General features: G+C 31.5%; 2 protein-coding genes across 2 annotated transcripts in view; one reads left to right on the plus strand and one right to left on the minus strand.

The window, feature by feature from the left end:
- LOC106681104 (uncharacterized) overlaps positions 1-4,491 on the plus strand; it is a 10,539-nt gene extending 6,048 nt beyond the window's left edge. Inside the window, exons 3-4 of the mRNA XM_014421261.2 lie at positions 2,277-2,381; positions 4,323-4,491. Coding sequence (XP_014276747.1) covers positions 2,277-2,381; positions 4,323-4,449 — 232 coding nt within the window. The 3' untranslated portion in view covers positions 4,450-4,491. The remainder of the gene's footprint in view (positions 1-2,276; positions 2,382-4,322) is intronic.
- Positions 4,492-17,399: 12,908 nt separating this feature from the next.
- LOC136797002 (uncharacterized) overlaps positions 17,400-19,238 on the minus strand; it is a 15,341-nt gene continuing 13,502 nt past the window's right edge. Inside the window, exon 6 of the mRNA XM_067052355.1 lies at positions 17,400-17,810. Within this exon, the coding sequence (XP_066908456.1) occupies positions 17,400-17,810 (411 nt within the window). The remainder of the gene's footprint in view (positions 17,811-19,238) is intronic.

A 19,238-nucleotide genomic window follows, 5' to 3' on the forward strand; every position in this document is an offset into this window, starting at 1 on the left:
CGTTAAGCCAAAAATGCGCCTCATCGCTGAACACTGAAGTCGTCTATAAGTTGCGCGAATCGACGACTGATTTTCAAAGTAAATTTGGATAATTTCGTAGCGTTGTTCAAGCGTGAGTCTATTCATGATGATTTGTCAGAGTATACTGAAACAAATAAAAAAAAATTTTGATTACAATTTAATTTTTTGTGTTACTTTTTACAATTTAAAGTTCTATCTAGCTTAAAAAAACACCTTTTATAAAGGGACCCTAACATGTCTCAGAATCATGTGTCAGAAATCAAGAAAGTTAAAATAAATCGATACGCTCTGTTAAAATCGATATTATTTTCATATTCTGCATATTCGAAAACCTAAAAATCGCTATGGGGTCTTAAAATCGATAGCATTTTCATTTTGTACTCGTCTGAGTATGTGAAATAGGACTTTCATACATTAGAAATTGAATATGGTTAAAAAAAATAAGTGAATTTAAAAAAAAATCAAATTTGTATTCGACTAATTTTTTATTCGAATAACTTTTCATTCGACTATTTTTTTATTCGATTGGAATAGTATTTTAAATATTCGAAAAAAAAGTATTCGGATAGTTTAGTCGTATTTTTATTCGAATAAAAATTTATTCGTCTCTCGTCAATCGAATAAAAACTTCGAATAAAAATGTATTCGTCTCTTGTCAATGGAATAATTTTTGCCCAACTCTGGTATAACAAAACTAGCTCGTATTAGACCAACAGATCATGTAAAAGAGTAGGAGAGAGTGGGGAACTGTGAGCTGGGGTAGTATGCGCTTATTACTACACAGTAGCACAATCCCGGATTAAACTACGATTAATCAAATCTCGGGTAAAATCAATAACTATCCGTTACACCAAAAGTTAATTTTCAAATTTACCGGCCAATGATTTAGAGTGAATCTAGGTTTAAGCAGGTAAACATGAAAGGAACTTTCCATAGTTCCAGTTGGATTTGTCATTTAGTGAAGGTGTTTTGTATTGGGTTGTAAAATAAGTTCATATATTAAATATAAAATATTTATTCCCAAAGATGTTTTTAAAAAGTCCTTCATAAAATATATACTGAAAAATCAGTAGTTACGGAATTTATGGTGGAAAATCTTTATCTCAGGAACTATGAGACCTATAATGTAAATTAGCATTCATGAATATGATCATCTATCACTATTAATAATTGCCCGAATTGTAGCTGAGTGTAAAATAATTATAAATAAATATTATTAATTAATAATATTTACTAATATTAAATTATTTCTGATATTTATAGAGGATGGTAATATGGATGATAGAGCTCATTCAGACCATATTTACAAATTGAGGTGTAGATAGTTGACTATAGATTAATGATTGGAGAAGTTTGTCGGGGGGTGCGGTCAGCAAAGAACAACATAAATAAATAAAAAGGTATTTATTTATTTTATTCCGACGTTTCGACCTGAGTTTCAGGTCTTCATCAGGGCAATAGACAAAAGAGATAACAACAACATTTAGAGAAACATACAATTGAAAATGAATAGTATACAAACAAATTTAGAATTATACAAATTTAAAGTTATCAATTTTTTATTATTTATGATTCAATTCAATATTTTGTATAATTGTAAATTTGTTTGTATACTATTCCTTTCAATTGTATGTTTCTCTAAATGTTGTTATTATCTCTTTTGTTCTATAGCCCTGATGAAGAGCTGAAACTCAGGTCGAAACGTCGGCATAAAATAAATAAATATTGTTTGTTGTTGTATTGACAAACTTCTCCAATCATATTTACAAATATATAAATTAAATGATAAGAAAATAAGAAATAGAAGAAAAAAAACGAAACAAATTTAAACTTTTATTTAATGTAATTTACATCTGTAAAAAATAATAAATACAATAAGTAAATTTGTGGAATGTTTCATTTACACTTGAAAATCTAGGGAAGGAACTACTCTTTGGTGGTACTTCAAGCATTAATTTAAATTAGAAGGTCCCGTGGTCATATTCTTTTCAGACGCCTCGTTGGGTTATCAGGGATTGTTGAGAATCAGAGAAAGGATAGGATGGGTAAGAAGTTTGAAATGAAAAGACGCAAATCTTTAACTCAAAGTAAAATAATATCTTAAACACAATCATCTCTTTTGACAATTTACTATATCTAATGTTTGACATTAACAAAAACAAATAGCGAAGTATAAAGTGTGTATGGTAATAAAATATAAAATAAATAAAGCTATGATGATATGAATATCAATATCGTTTATATTTCTTTTGCAGGATTGGTGAAAAACCAGACTGTATTTTGAAATTTATTTGTGAAATAAGCGAGACCCCAATCGATAACAGTGGACTGGTGGGAGAACTTTTGCAGACAATATTCACGTAACTAAAATTTTCATTTTTAAAATTTTCTTAGTTAAAACATAAGAGCAATATATCATCAATATGAAATTTTATTGTAGATGCAAATTTCACTTATGCACAAAATGAGTACATTATCAATTGTGTCTGAATTATTTCCACAATTTATAATCAACTTGAACAGGAGATGATCGAGGGTGAATTCAATGGAGTAGTTATGAATAAATAAAAAAAAAAGAAAAAAAGAGAAAATTTATTTTATTTGTTCCAGAAATAAATATTAACCCGTCATTGGTCACTGCGTGATAAGTTATCTCACGTTAATTGTTTTTCGGGTCTGAAAGTTCCTAGAGAGAGACTGTGAAGTTCCCATCTTCCTGGAATCTGTAGTTCACAGTCTCTTCCTTCTATACCTTGCCTCATACTCCTCTCTAGCAGATCTGGGTATGCGTCCAGACCTCTTTCCCTGACAATATACCCTTCTCGTAGAGACATTATCTCACGTACAACTAAGCCTGCTATAAGAATATTCAAGTTGTGAGAATTTTTCTCACGTGCGACAAGTGTATGTAATCCATAAAAATATTTTTGCCTCGAGGGGAAACATTAGCAGAACTATGGAAACGTAGGGCTGAAGAGGGAGGAACTTAATTAGGTACATATTATTTATTATCAATGTATTTCGATACTATAAGTGTATGTTAGGGTGGTCTTTATAATAAACATTTGTGTTTTCATGTTTTCACTTCATAGCTGCGCCGTATGAATATTATTTGTAAATTTCTGGATTATATTCAGGCAATCTAAAGAAAAAAGAATTGCCACCAGTGCAAAAGAGCGATATGTACCAGTCATACGGTGTTTGCTTGCACCAGTTGTGCAAAGGAGATTTTGTCGGAATGAGTTTTTTTTTTTTAAGATTGATGTTATGTTCTCATAATATGATATATCTTTATTTTGATTCTTTTTATAACTTTGTCTGTCTAAAATATTACATTATATTTATTTCTATTTTATAATTATGTTTATGTTTTGAATTTTTTAAAACTAGTTTGCTCTTGTGACGAAATCAATTTGTTTAGTATTTTTTTTTTATGCTTAAATAAACCTAATCCAAATCAAAAGATTATATTTTAAAAATACGTTCAAGAGCTCTAAATAGGAAATATGAAAAAAAATCTTACGTGGGGCTATCCGTGTTAAAATCGACCTAGCGACCGATGAGGAGTTACAATAATTTTTGTTTTATTTTATTTCTATTATTTATTACTTTTACCAACCATTATACGGAATGTATTTTGATGAAAATTCTATCCATGGAAAAAGATGTTTTCTGGTTCACTGAATAAAAAAAATATAGTTTCACAATAGTCTGTGTCTGTTTACGCTTAGACTAGCTCAAAAAACAAACAATAATATTTGCTACTTTATAGAATCGATTTTTCACATTTTTTTCGATTTTTTCCTAAGCCCCTCATTAATTAAAATCCTTTATCGCAATGCATCAATGAACGACTAATTGGACTTTAATATCAGTTAGTTTTAATCCTCATTTAAATAGAGTAACAGGGCTTAAATTCCTAATTTTTAATTAATCTTTTTGTAATATAGAATCAATAAATACAAAATATTAAAGAATTTTATAAATAAAAAAGGAAAAATAGATAAAAATTTGATAGTTTATTGAGAAATTTCTTACGGTTATGATATTATTGATGGAATGTGGTACACTTGGGAACGTGTTTACCAATTACTGGATGAATAGTCCATATATAAGTGTATCATATATATTATTAAAAAATAAATAATTAAACAATACAAAAACAACCCTTAATGTTTTAGCCCATTTGTCAAAGGCTCTATGGCATATTGTAATAGTCATAGAGTTTTGTGATTTTACTTTATATTATTAAACAATATTAATATTTATTTAACACATATTTTTATATATTATTGTTATAGGCCAGATATGAACGAAAACAGCACATACATGGAAGCATGGAAGTCAGGGCAGTCTGAAGCTGGGTGCGAGCATTATGATTGTCCCTTCGGCCAAGGGCTACTTGATTATGTTTCAATTATTTATTAAATGAATATGTCATAAATTTTAATAATAAATATATTATTATTATTATTATTATTGTGGCACTGCCTACAAGATCCCAGGTCTCCTCCAACACAGCTAACCAATATCCTCGATCTCTTACTCTCTCCCGCTATCTTTGATGAACCGCATGAGATCCTCTTCCACATTGTCCAGGCATCTGATCCGTGGTCCCATATAGCACCTTCTTGGGTATTCTTTCATCGAATTGTTTTCAATAATGCTACGATGTTTGGTAACCCAAATAGTTCCGTTAGTTCCTCATTCCTTCTCTAAATCCCATTCCAAGAATTGAGTTTCAGTGCCGATTTTCATTTCAAGGCCCATGTTTAACACCTATACATAACCACTGGCCTTACAATATTTTTGTAGATGACCACTATCTACGTGAGGATAGTAGTTTTTATGAATTTTGTTATTTTTAATAATTTTTTTTATATTTGTATTTAGAATTCCTAAAAAAATATGTTACAAACTTATTTGTGATTTAGTTGAAAACAATTGATTTAACAACAATTTTTAAACTCAAGCCAATTCTCCCAAGTACTTACTATTTAATTTTACAATCATTTCTTCATGACCGTCTGTCCGACAAAGCTCAGTGGACTCATCAATGAAACCAATATTTACAAGTGTCCCTCAAGGTTCTATACTGGTTCCACTTCTGTACCTCATATTCACAAACGACAGCATGCTAACTGCGACGTATGCAGACGACACTGCTATCATTTTGAGAAACAAAGAACCCTTTACAGGCCAAACTAACTCTACAACATAGTCTGAACAATATACAGACATGGTGCATACGAAGGAAAATTAAGATTAATCACGTAAGGCACAACCTGGCTCATTTACTTTGCGTCACAAAGCATGCCCTTCAGTTTACATTTACAATCACCCTATCACAAACATTCACTGTAACTTATTTAGAACTTACCTATGACAGAAGGTTGACATGGGCCCCACACGTCAAGACAAAACGTAAAACGCTAAATTTCCGACTGAGACAATTATATTCTGTACTACACAGACGTTCTAAAATATTGTTCAGACAGCAACTTAACGTATACAATTACTTACTAAAATCCATATGGACTTACTCCTGCCAAATTTATGGACCTGCTAAAAAGACAAAGATTCAAGAAAATAAACTTTTCAATCACGATTTTTAAGACTGATAATGAACTCACCACTCTACGTTTCAAACGAGACCATTCACACCGACCTACCTATTCCGGCTGTAACGGACCACATTCATGTGACTTACAAACGGTTTCACAACACCCTACAAAGACATTTCAATGAATTTATATTACAGATATTTTCATGTGTTGATATTTCTGACGTAATTCGCCGTCGGCTGAAGAGGAGTTGGATGCAGGATCTCTTAGTGTAGTGAAATAATTTTTATTATAATAATAATTACTTAACGTCAAGAGGATGTAGCACTGGGTACTATCTCCCTCATGCCAACTCATGGCATGCCTGGATAGTACATCTCAGTTGTTGGGTGTAAAGTACATTTACAGGTACAAATAAAGAAAATGGAAAGAATAAAAATTAATCTGAAAATAAACGTTTAAAAAGTCATCTCATTCATGTACATTTTTGGATTTTCTTAAAACATTTTAAAGTTTATATTTATGCTCTTTTGCATCCTGGCCTCTTTGCAATCAGTATCTTAAACGGCGTAAATACGAAACCGCAAATCATTTCTGTAATGCGGGTCAGTATTCCTCACTGTTCTCAGTAATATTTTATTTATTGAAATTTATTTATTTAAGTATTTCGACCACTAGGGCCATTTACATTGAATTTACAAAGTTAGTAGATTACAATTGACATATTTACAAAGTTACAAAGTGATAAATTTACATATGATTACAAAGTGGAAAAGTTACAAATTAACAATTACAATTGCAAGTTACAAATTAATAATTACATATTTACAATTAAAATTACATATTTACAATTACAATTTCCTTTTTCCAAAGTTGCAATTAGATTTGACGTAGTTAGTAAATTACCATATTAAATTTTGCATCCACTTATCCATGCTGAACAGTTAGACTATATGTGATCATAAATATTAATGATTTTTAGAAAGTGAAAAAGTTTTGTTACTGTAGTGGGATCTTCGCTCATCATCTCCTGTAAATCTGAAGAGAACCGGTATGGTTCGTGAGCAATACATTCAGTGATAATATGCCTAACGGTGAGATCGTTTCCGCAGTAGCGACACATCGGTGCATTTTCTTTTTTCATGAGATGACCATGGGTGAGTCGAGTATGGCCTATCCGAAGACGGGTTAATACTACATTTTCTCTCCGTAGCAGATTCAAGTTTCTGGTTGGACGTTTCACTGTCTGATGTACCATTCTTAACTTGTTCTTTCTCATGATGAATCATTCATCTTGCCATACAATTTCTTTTATCCATGAAATAACATCTTTGCATATTGATGATGTTACGACTTGGCCTGTCTTTATAGCTAGTCTGCCCTGCGAGTCTGCCTTTTCATTTGATCCCACAATGACCTCGCAGCCATGAAAACAAGACCCTCCAACCCATGTTGTTCAAAGTTTTCAAATGCTGCTTCAACTCTATTATCAATGGATGTGTTGAAAATGGATCTTATAAAGATTTGAGGGCAGATTCCGAGTCAGAACAGATGACCGAGCGAGGGCAGTTTAGAGGAATATTGCAAACTAAGCGATTGATTCCGAAAAGTTCTGCAGTGTACACCGAAGAATATGGTTGTAGCGAGGATAAGAGGGTGTGATTATCTGAAATGACAGCAGTGCCTACTCCTTCGACTGTTTTGGAACCATCTGTAAAAATGAAGTTCCAATCGTGGTGGTTAACTTTAAATTGATTGAACTTTTTTAATGTGATAATTGGGGTAAGTCGCGGCTGAAGTAATTATATTTGAATGTTGAGAGTGGAGAATATTGCTTCATTACATTTGGAAATGGAGTGGAATTATATCTATATTGGTCTGTTTAACCTATCGCTATGAACAGCCCTGAAAATTGGGGCGAAACTTCCGACATTAAATAGTTAAAAGACTATTAGTTCTTTTTTCATCACAACCCTGACCATTTTCTTCATATTTCTTACTTTCATTACCACCTAGGTAATAATAGTTTTTTAACTAGGTTATATTTTTGATGGGAAGTTTTTAACATTTTAGAGCCACAATGAAAACGAGAATTTGGCGATGGGTCTGTCTGTAGTTCAGTAAAATTAGGATTTTGGTTCGAAAAAATTCAGGTAAAGGTGGAAACTATTATAATCGATATACTCTACCTCTTTCTCTGTATCTTAGATACAGTTTTTTGAAAAGCAACATTTCATTAAAAATCACTAGTTTATCGTGGGAAATCTATGTTTCATAATATATATTCCGTGAACCATATGTGACTTACAGTTGTACAGCACGCAAATCAAAGCAAATTTAATTGAATATAAAATAGTTTTTTAAGTTTATCTTACTTATTCCTGTCGAACAGATCCATTACTTAGGACTACATCTCGACAAACGACTGACATGGAATCCTCATACAAGATTGAAAAGACAGGAAACTGCTCGTCGATTTCGACTATTACAACATTTACTAGACAAACGGTCTAAATTATCAATCCATTACTAAAGACTGATCTACATGACTATTATAAGGCCTATCTGGACAAACGGAGTTGAGCTTTGGGGCTCCACTAAACCATCAAATTCCTCCAAAATCCAATATTTACAGTCCAAAATTCTTTGTAAAATACTTAACGCTCCTTACTTTGTCACAAATCAAGTCATCCATCATGACCTCAATGTCCCATATGTTGCCGATTTGGCCAAAACCAGATACCATTCCTTCCATGGTAAACTTCCCAACCACCCAAATCCACTTGTTTCTAACCTGGCTTCTCCTTCATTACCTAATAATCCTCCTAGGCGTCTGAAAAGAAGATGGCCTCGGGATCTCCTCTAGAAATGTTATTGGAGTTCTATCAATGGGTAAATTCTCCACATGTTTGTATTATGTCACTATCTCACCTACAGCAAATTTATTTGTTGAAAAAAATTATTTTTACTTAAAAAAGTATTTTTATAGTTTTTATGTTATTTGATAACATAAATATTTTAGCAAATGTACTCAACTTTAAAATATATTCTAGTAGATTTTCTATTGTTCTAGATAGTTTCAAAGATATGTAGCTCCGAATAAAAAATTGATTTTATTTAATATTTTGAATTAGCCGCCATTTTCTATTCCCTCTCACAATAATGCTTCGCACTCATAATGTTTGACTTTTAAGTATGTGTAGTTTTCATTAAAATAATTAAAAATTGAGATGAAATAACTAATTTATTTTTCCACCGGTTTCTTGTATAACTATAACTCTATATTTTACACAGCCCACATTGTGCTTCCCGACAAATTAGACAACTACTTATAGACAGCTAATTGTTGTACAAGCATTGGTCCTGAGTACCGTTATTCGACGACCAGCACAGGCCTGTCAGTCCAGGACCCATTTCAGTCCTGACATGTTATTTGTAGTCTTTTTGATGTTAATGGTTAACGTGGACTCTTCTCCTAGGACTTTCAAGCACGTCGCTCCAAGAGTGGCCAGTAAATTTTTTGTAAGTATTTAAAACTTAATTTTTTGTTATGTTGGGAATTTTTATTTTAAATAGAGGGGGTGATGTTAAAACTGAAACAATATTTAATTTTGAAATAAATTTAAATCTACTATATTTATATTTATGGGCTGATTGGTTTCCCAAACTTACTATTCAAGTATATTGAAGATCATTTTTTATTTCATAAGAACAAAAGAATCATGATCTAAATTATAGTAAAAGTTCGATTGTAGATTTTTTGTGAGATTAATCCCTAGTTCCTTCTAGTACAAGACATAAGCATACCCAAAGGGGGGGCAGAAGGGGGCTGGTGCCCCCCCTAGAAGAAAATTTAATTTATTTATTTTTTTTTTTTTTAATAATTTATTTATTGATATTTACAACTGATTTGCTGTAGGTGACATAGTAACATGATAAAAACATGTTGAGAATCTACCCACTGATAGAACTCCAATAACATTTCTAGAGAAGAAGATCTCGAGGCCATCTTCTTTTCAGACGCCTAGGAGGATTATTAGGTAATGAAGGAGAAGTCAGGTTAGAAACCAGTGGATTTGGGTGGTTGAGAAGTTTATTATGGAAGGAATGGTATCTGGTTCTGGCCAAATCGGCAACATATGGAATATTGAGGTCCTGATGGATGACTAAATTTAATTTAAAAAATAAAAATTAACGTGATTGACTACAGCTGCCCCCCCTCAGTTTTGTTCCTGTTTATGCCTTTGGTACAAGATAAACTCCATAAACTACTTTAGAGCTCATTAAACTAGATTTAATTTGAGTGCTAATAGACATCTGTAAGTGTAATGGTTCCTGAGATAAACTTTTCTCAAAAGTAATTTAAAAAATACTGATTTTTCATTGCATTTTTTAAAAAATGTTGATTTAAAAAAAAAGAAGGTTGTCGGGAGCCTTAGAACGTAGATAGTCTGCAATGGCTGTTTACTCGACTTTAAATTATACTTTATTAGATTTTCTAATGTTGGTAATAGTTTTAATGATATGGAGCTCAGAATGAAAAAAAATTTTTAAGGTTTTAAAACTGCTGCCATTTTTTATCCCCCCTACCTATACTTGGCAGATTTATCAATTTTGACTAGTAATTATACATAGTTTTCATTAAAGTAAGCAAGAATTGGTGTGAAATAACAGACTTTTTCTCCTCTGGGACTATGATATTTTTTTGTCTGAACAGCAAATGCATGACAGTTACTTTCACGATTATATTTACATTACTATCAGTTCTAGAGTGATTAACTTGTACCTGTCGCCTACACGTGTACCTAAAGTCACTTAAGGACAATTTAACTTCGTTATTTATTTATTAAAAAAATATTTATTGATATTAACATCTGTATTAACGATATACAGTAAGTTATAAAATAGCATGACGCAGATATGTGGAGAATCTACCCATTGATAGAACTCCAATAATATTTTTAGAGGAGAAGATCTCGAGGTCATCTTCTTTTCATACGCCTAGGAGGATTATTATGAAGGAGAAGCCAGATTAGAAACAAGCGGGTTTGTGTGATTTGCGAAGTTTATCATGGAGGGTTTTGTATCTGGCTCTAGCCAAATCGGCAACAAGCAGAACATTAACGAAGGTCCTGATAGATTACTTGATTTGTGACAAAGTAAGAATTGGATACCAAAGGAATCACATTGATGATGAAGTTCATTATTACTAGTTTGATTATACTTTCATGTTGTTAATAATTAGATGAAAACAATAGGGAAATAAATATAAAAACTTTAACAATGAATCATCGCTGACTATAAATATTACAAATATGAATAATGGGTTAATTGAGTGGTAGTTACAAGTTAGTAATTAATTTACTTCCAATTATGATGGTGATAACTCTTATCATGTTAAATTAACGATGGATAAGCAGAAGTTTACATCATGTGAATTACAGACAATCAAGGGCTGATGGGAATCACATATCCCAAGTGTTCTTTTATAAAGCGATCGATGAACGATATTTATAGTTCTTATGTTTTGAGTAGAACAAGGAAAAGTTCTTTTTTTCGGAAATAGGCCATGTTTGTCCTAGCTTTAAATATCGTTATTTTGCTTGAATTGTTCCATAATATAATAATAATAATAATAAGTGTCGATTATGCTCAGTTACGTTGGAATCAATCCAACATATCACTGGAGGATGTGGAGTGCTGGCTGGTACTGAATATCTGCAGAGGCACAACAATGTGGCCAAAGTTTTGCATCAGGCTCTGGCGATAAAGTACAACCTAATTGAAGATAAGAGCCCTTATTACAAGTACCACCCAAATAGACTCCTCCAAAAAGGTCCTCTTAGGCTATATTGGGATGCATCAATTATTACAGACCATACAGTACGCCATACTGAGCCAGACATCATCCTTATAGATCTAAGAAAAAAGAAAGCGGAACTTATTGATGTTGGGATCTCCAATGATAATAATGTAAGCTCCACTGTGGGAGAAAACTGAGAAAATACCAGCCAATAATTGCAAATACCGCCAGGAATTGGCGATAGAATTGAAAGAAATATATATATTGGAAGGTGTTACCACTACTCCATTCATAATATCAACGAATGGTCTCATACTAAAATCAACAGTGGCAGGCATGAATGGTCTGGGGGTGCCTATGGATATGCTGAGAGAGGTTCAGTTCTCTTAGACACTGCACGTAAATAAAAATATGAAGGTGGTTAGATTTCTAAGTCCCCCGCCTCAGTTAGTCGACCCGCAATAGCGAGAAATACAGACCATAATATTAATAATAAAGGTTGAAGCCCGAAGGTTCGAAGGCCTATCGCCATTCGTTTTTACATACATCTGTCCTGTGAGGCCTCTCCAAAGTTTGGAGACCAAACCTAAATCTATCAAATCAGTTTTAACGTTACCCTCCCATCTACGTTTCGGTCTATCCCTCGAATGTTTATCCGTCGGTTATTTGTTTATTCAAAGTTTATGGAACCGTTTGTTACCAAGTCCTTAACCTTACACGCCCATCTTAATGACCGCAATGGTATAACCTGAATTATATTTACGGAGTACATTTCCCTCAATTCTGCATTGTGTAGCCTCCTAAATTCTGCGGTTAATTCATGCTTTTTCGGTAGGAATATTTGAGATAATACTTTATTTTCTAAAACCTTAAGGCGCAGTACTGCTCTTAGTGTTAGTGGCCACGTTTCGCATCCGTTAGGGACCGTAGGTAGGATAATAGTTTTATAAATTTTAACTTTGAAGTTTTTGAACAGAGAGCGCGAGCTAAGCAGTTTCAAAATTAAAGAATAACAAGCATTTTCCTCCTTTAACTTAGGTTTTATTTCATAAATTTCGTTTTTTCAAGATACGGTAGAACCTAAATACTTAAACCTATCTATCTGTTCAAATGTATTTCTTCCTATATCTATATCACCGAAATTGCTTCGGTCTCTACTCCTTAATATTTTGTTTTATCCGTATATTAATTTCCAGAGCTAGTTCCTTACTAGAGTTTATCATTGTAGTCGTGTCTAGTTTTATAGTTTCATTGTCCTCACTCAGTATCGCCAAATCAACAGCATACCCAGACGTAGGCTTGAACGCCTGTAGCATTGAATGGGTGTGACGTAGTATTGAACGTTTTGTTTAAACATGTTTTTGTTTAAATAAAATAGATTTTATCCAATTTTAATATCAGAGTTTCTTGTCTTTAGTTTATATTTCTTTATAAATATAAAAATATAAAATATAAAAAAGTCCAACGTTTCGGCCAATTCCACCATCTTCAAGGATAATCTATCAAAAACAACTTTTATAATACATATGGTTTATAACAATTTTAAACAAGTAATTATTAGTAAATTATCATACCTTAACACAATTTCAGAACCACATCAATTTTAAAAAACTTTATGCAGGCTATTCTGCCCATTGCATTTCGGTCCACAATTACCCTATGAGACAAATATACTTTGGACCCACAGAAGCTTTGTCCAGCTTGTGATGGAACAGCCCTGGAGGATCGTTTCCATTTTTTGACCAATTGAATCACGTACCATGTGTAAAAAATTGTTTTTTATATATGTAACCCAAAACCTATTGTTAACCTATCGTCCCAATAGGTGGTATAGTTTTTGTTTCGTTTTCTTTTTTGTTATTTAATATTATTAAATATGAAGTGACGTTTTTGTTTTACTGTTTTATTCTAACGAATGTAGATATCCCAGTTTGGGTATATTAGGGGTATTCATGATATTGTGTTAAATATAAAATGTTTTACCATGTTAAATGTTATAATTATAGCATTGTGAGGAGTCCTATTAAAAATCATGTTAAATGGTGAATGCATAAGAGCTCCTAGCGGATTTTCTCAGCAACTTGTATAGTGGCCTTTTCCTTCCAAAACTTCATGTTATTCTTTAGTTCTAAGTGTTCGTTAAAGTAATTTATTACAACATGTCTAAAATAAGTGAAAAGTAGAAGTGTAAAAGTTTGGCTACTGATTATCTTTTTTTAAAAAGTACAAAACACAAGACAAATGGAAAAAAAACACGAACTACGAGTAAGTAACCTAACACAATAAATAAAACGGTGACCAGCTCGGTCTGTTTCGTGACGTCATTATCCATTTAACAGACCTAGTAACAGACTCTCAGCCATGTAACATGTTATATCGTTTTAACATGGTTGAAGAAACAAATATTTCGCCATTTAACATAAGTTTTTCCATTTAACACGCTTTATCATGTTAAACTAAAGATTATGAATACCCCCATTGTTTGTTATTAGTTTATATAAACGATCTTTAACTCATCATTTTTGTAAAATTACTACAATTGATTATCTATTTCATGTGTTTCACAGGCTTACTCTATTTGTACGGGGGTTATCTCATAAACTAATAAATAAATAATTATTATTATTATTATTATATAGTTTCCTTGTCTTCACCCAATAATATCGAATTACAGCATACCCAAGGCGTAGGATTAAACGCCCTACTCACATGTTTGGATTAGTTTACATAAATCCAATATATATTGATAAAATAGTACTATTCTTTATTCAATTACAAACTACTAGATTTTTTCGTAACCTCCTTTATTTTCATGTATGGTTAATACATGATATGAATACATATTATATGATATATGTATATCAGTGAGATATTACCTAACTACTACCAGATATACATATACCTCTTATATCTATGTATTCAATAACCTATTTCTTCTGGAGGGTACGAAGTAAAAATAGAAAAAAAAAACATTAAAATTTCTTTTTAATGTAGCAAAAATAAATTGAAACATTTTGAAAAAACCGAAATATTGAACTAAGGTTTAATTACTAAGAATAAATAAATACAAAAATGAGTGAATAAGGTCGTTTCATGCCCTTAGTTGAGAAGATTCATAAAAAATATTAAAACATCATTCGCTTTATTTTTATGGCCCCAAAAGACTGAGTCAATTTATAAATTGCTGCTTCATGTCGTCAAAGGATGATATATATTTGTATAAATATTTTTCTTCGAGTGAAGTGGAAGCTCGGAAAATTAAAATTTTATGAACTGTATCGTCAGATTCACCTAAAATTCAGTGGTAACAGGAGTAACTGGAATCAAATTGAGATTTATTTATTTCCAGGTAAATGCTAAAATTGTTTCTATTAGTTAGACCTACTTGGGTTATTAATATTTATATAATAAATAAATAATGATTAAAGCTAAGAGAGAATTCACAGAAAAAAAAGAGAAACTACAAATATTTCAATGAATAATATTGAGAACAAGATTTTTATCTTTGCTAAACAGATTATTTTCAAAATGATCACGCAAAAGTAATCCCGTTTATCGTAATTTCCAAATGTTAGAGCCGTTAGATTGGCTGTATTTTGTGTTTGTATTTTAAATTAGTTAAATTTAATTTAGAATAAAACCTATTTGCTTTAAAAGTCATAAGTTTAATTGGGTTATTAATATTTATATAATAAATAAATAATGATTAAAGCTAAGAGAGAATTCACAGAAAAAAAAAAGAAAAACTACAAATATTTCTATGAACAATATTGAGATTTTTATCTTTGCTAAATAGATTATTTTCAAAATGATCACGCTAAAGTAATCCCGTTTATCGTAATTTTCAAATGTTAGAGCCGTTAGATTACCTGTATTTTGTGTTTGTATTTTAAATAAGTTAATTTAATTTTAATATTTATATTTAAAATTAATTATAATATGAGAACAATTTATATTGGTGAAGTCAGAGAATCAATCACAACATTGGCAAGTCAAGATAGTAGAAGAGCCTAAGGGGAGAATACAATTTGCTATTCCACCCCAATTTTTGATTATTTTTATGAAAAAATAATTTTGTGTTTGTATTTTAAATTAGTTAAATTTAATTTTGAATAAAACACATTTGCTTTAAAAGTCATAAATTTAAAATTAATTATAAAATGAGAACAATTTATATTGGTGAAGTCAGAGAATCAATCCCAACATTGGCAAGTCAGGATAGTAGAAGAACCTAAGGGGAGAATAAAATTTGCTATTCCACCCCAATTTTTGATTATTTTTATGAAAAAAATATATGGTTACTACCCAAAATTGATGAGTCTGGGAAGTATAGGTAGCAGGAATAAAAAATGGCGGATTTTTCAAATCGTTAAAAAATTAATATTTCATATCTTTGAAACTACATACAACACTAGAAAACCTAATAAAACATCAATTTAAGTAGAGTAAATTTACTAAACTATAAGCCCTTATAGAGCTATTTATGGTTAATAGTTCCTGAGATATAGTTTTTTGTAATGCAACATTTCATAAAAAGTAATGAATTTATTGTTATGGCAAGAACAATTTGCTCACAAAGGAATGAGTACGAACAGCTGCAAGAGCAAGGTTATGAATGTTGCCAGAGATGAAGTGGACGTGGGCAATATAAGAATCGTGTGAAATGATGAAGTATTGGAGAAGGTGGACTTTTATATCTTATTATAAGTGTCCAATACGATAAACAAAGCAAATAACATCTACTATCAAATATGCAATACTATTGTGGGAAAGAGGGAAGTAGGTAAGGATATCAAGCTACCATCCATATCTTTAAAGCTATATATCTTCCAACACTATTATAAGGCAGTGAATATTCGTCACCCAAGATAAGCGCTTGACCATATTACGGCTGCTGAGATGCGATTTTTGCGAAGAATATTGTGCAAAACTAGGAGAGATAGGATAAGGAATGAAAGAATAAGAGAAGAACTTTGGATCCCCTCAGTAAAATCAGTGATTGAACACCGACAGCTCCGATGGTATGGACACGTCTGTAGAATGGGGGAGGACAGAGTGCCAAGAAAATGGAGGTGAGGCCGACCTAGAAGGAGCTATATGGAACATATCCAACGACTAGGTCTGGAAAGAGGGTGAAGATGCTTCCCATGGACCGGGATGTGTGGACCAAGTGGTTAGAGGCTCCTCTACGCTGAAAGGAACCTAAGGAGGATGAGAAAGAATAATAAGAAGAATTCATTGTTGAAAATCTATATCTCCGGAACCATGAGAAGTACAGATGTCCATTAACACTTAAATCATATTAAAGTTAATTTAATATGCTATAAAGTATTTTGTAACGTTTATTTTCTTAGACGCAGTATGTATCATGTTATTTGCTTAGGTAATCTGATTTCCATTTGTTCGTACTGAAATTCATATACATATGCAAATATCATAAACATTACTACACTTACGAAGATAAACGTCAGATATTCTTTTATAGCGTATTAAACTAGCTTTAAATTGAGTGCTAATAGTCATCGGAATGCCTCATGGTTTCTGAGATAAAGATTTCAGTAAATTCACTAACTACTAATTTTTCCGTATACATTTAATGAAATGTTGCTTTTTGAAAAACTGTATGTCGTGAACTATTGAACGTAAAAAGCTGTACGAGGGCTTATATTTCAGAAAATTCCTTCTGCTTTAATGTTCTTTTATTGGGGTGTGTAAACGAAATTATCGTTTTTCAACCAAATATTTGTATTATTATTTTTTTTATATAAAATACAATTAAAAGTCAAAGTGTTATCTACCGTCGTTGGTCACCCAATTGCTCGATCCTATGCTGATACCATTCTTTGGGATGGCTGTGAAAGAACTCTTGAACTGCAATTACAACTTCTGTAAAATTATCAAATTTTTTCCATTGAAGAAAATGGGCCATGAATCGAAACAAGTAGTAATCCGATGGTCCAAGGTCTGGACTATGTGGTGGATGAGGCAGGAGTACGATCCCATGAAGTTCTTTAACCTTTTGTTCGACGAGAAATGATTGCTGATTGCTGAGGAGTAAGTTTGTGAGGGACCAGTCTACTGCTCTTTTTCACCTTCCCCATGGAGAGTGGATGGCGACTAACAGTATCTTTCCACCCACCACACTCCCTGGCAAGTTTGCGAGTGCTTGTGGACGGATTCGACTCAACAGCTTCCTGTAGAACCTCATAAATGTCCATTAATGGTCGCCCGGTGCCCTTCTTCCTTTCCAACGTCGTACCTCCACTGCTAAATTTATCAAACCAACGCCGCGCAGTGGGCTGGTCAAGGACACCTTCCCCTTCATATTTAATAATTTCACGAGTTGCTTCAGCGGCTGTGAATTTTTTTTCCGGTAATGCCATAAAATTATGAGAATTTCGTTGGACACTGTCATGTTTCTTCTTTGAAAAAAAAAAACTAAACAGAGGATTTTTTTGAAGAAGTCGAATGGGATTAAACAAAATTAGAGAATGGTCTAAAGAAATTATTAAGTATTGGTAAGTATTAAATAGGACTATAATATTTATTAGTTGAAACCTTGAATTTGATGAAGCGGTCCTTTTATTTATACGCCCCAATATTAGATTTTCTAGAGTTGTAGCTAGTTTTAAAAATATGGAGCTCTGAATAAAAAAAAAAACAGTCACCATTTTGTATTCTCCCTAACTATACTTTGCGGACTTATTAATTTTGACTAGTAATTATGCATAGTTTTCATTAAAGTAATTAAAAATTCGAGTGAAATTACTGACTTTTTTATCATTGGGCTCATGTACTGCCATTCTAAGGGCGCCTGAAGTTTTCGAAGAAAAGTCCCAATAAGGAAAAAACCGGTATTTACCTGGAATATTTTATTGTTTGATTAACACAAAGAATCAGAACAATTGCAAAAGGTATTGTAATTGAAAAAAGCAGTGAAATTTTCTTTATCCTTAATGATTAATACTTTTTTTCAGTTCTTTTATTTAAATTTATTATTTTACAAGGTTGGTCTTACGGTTTTTTTTTTGTATTACAATTAAATGGTATATATTATACTAAACCTTTTTTCATACTTATTTTTATATGTATTTTGTATACATATTTTTAAGTAGTTTAGTTTTTAAGTAGTCAGTTTTTTTGATAAAGTATAAAAAATAAATATTTCATAAAAAAACAGTTTCATTTTTCACAACATTTTGTTTATTCAAAATTGTTTTTATCTTTACATATATTTGGTACTTTTTTTATACCTTTTTGTTATTATTATATTTTTTATGTATATATCATCACATCATATCACTATTTTTATCAATTATATGACATATATATTACGGATTTATATTCTTATTTGTTTAAAATGAATATTAGTTGTATTTTAGGTGTGTTATAGTTATGTTAAAGAGGGGAAAAATAATGGAGAAAAAAAGAAAAAAGTCACATTGGGTTGAAAGAGAAAATATGAAAAAAAAGGAAGAACGATAAAAAGAGGGATTATAAAAAAAATTAATAAAGTGTAGAAAGAAGAAAAAAAAATAATGAAAAAGAATAAAGCTATAAAACGAAAAAAAAAGGAAAAAAGTCATATACTATTATTGCATATTGTTTACTTGTTATTCCTATATGTTGTAAGATAAAAAAAAATTGCCCGATTAGATTTAAATAAAGTATGTGAAATTGAAGTTGCCCAATTAAGTTGGGCCGCACAACGTTGTTGTTGTTGATTGTTGCTTAAAGGCGTAAAACCCTCTGGTCATCAACGCCTATGGGATGATAAAAGTAAAAAAAAAATAATAAAATAAATAAATAAATAAAAAATAGAAAAATAAAAAAAAATTGAAAAATAATTT

Source organism: Halyomorpha halys, unplaced genomic scaffold (genome assembly GCF_000696795.3).
Source record: "Halyomorpha halys isolate HHAL.00 unplaced genomic scaffold, Hhal_1.1 Scaffold309.1, whole genome shotgun sequence".
In the NCBI taxonomy this organism is placed as follows: domain Eukaryota; kingdom Metazoa; phylum Arthropoda; class Insecta; order Hemiptera; family Pentatomidae; genus Halyomorpha; species Halyomorpha halys.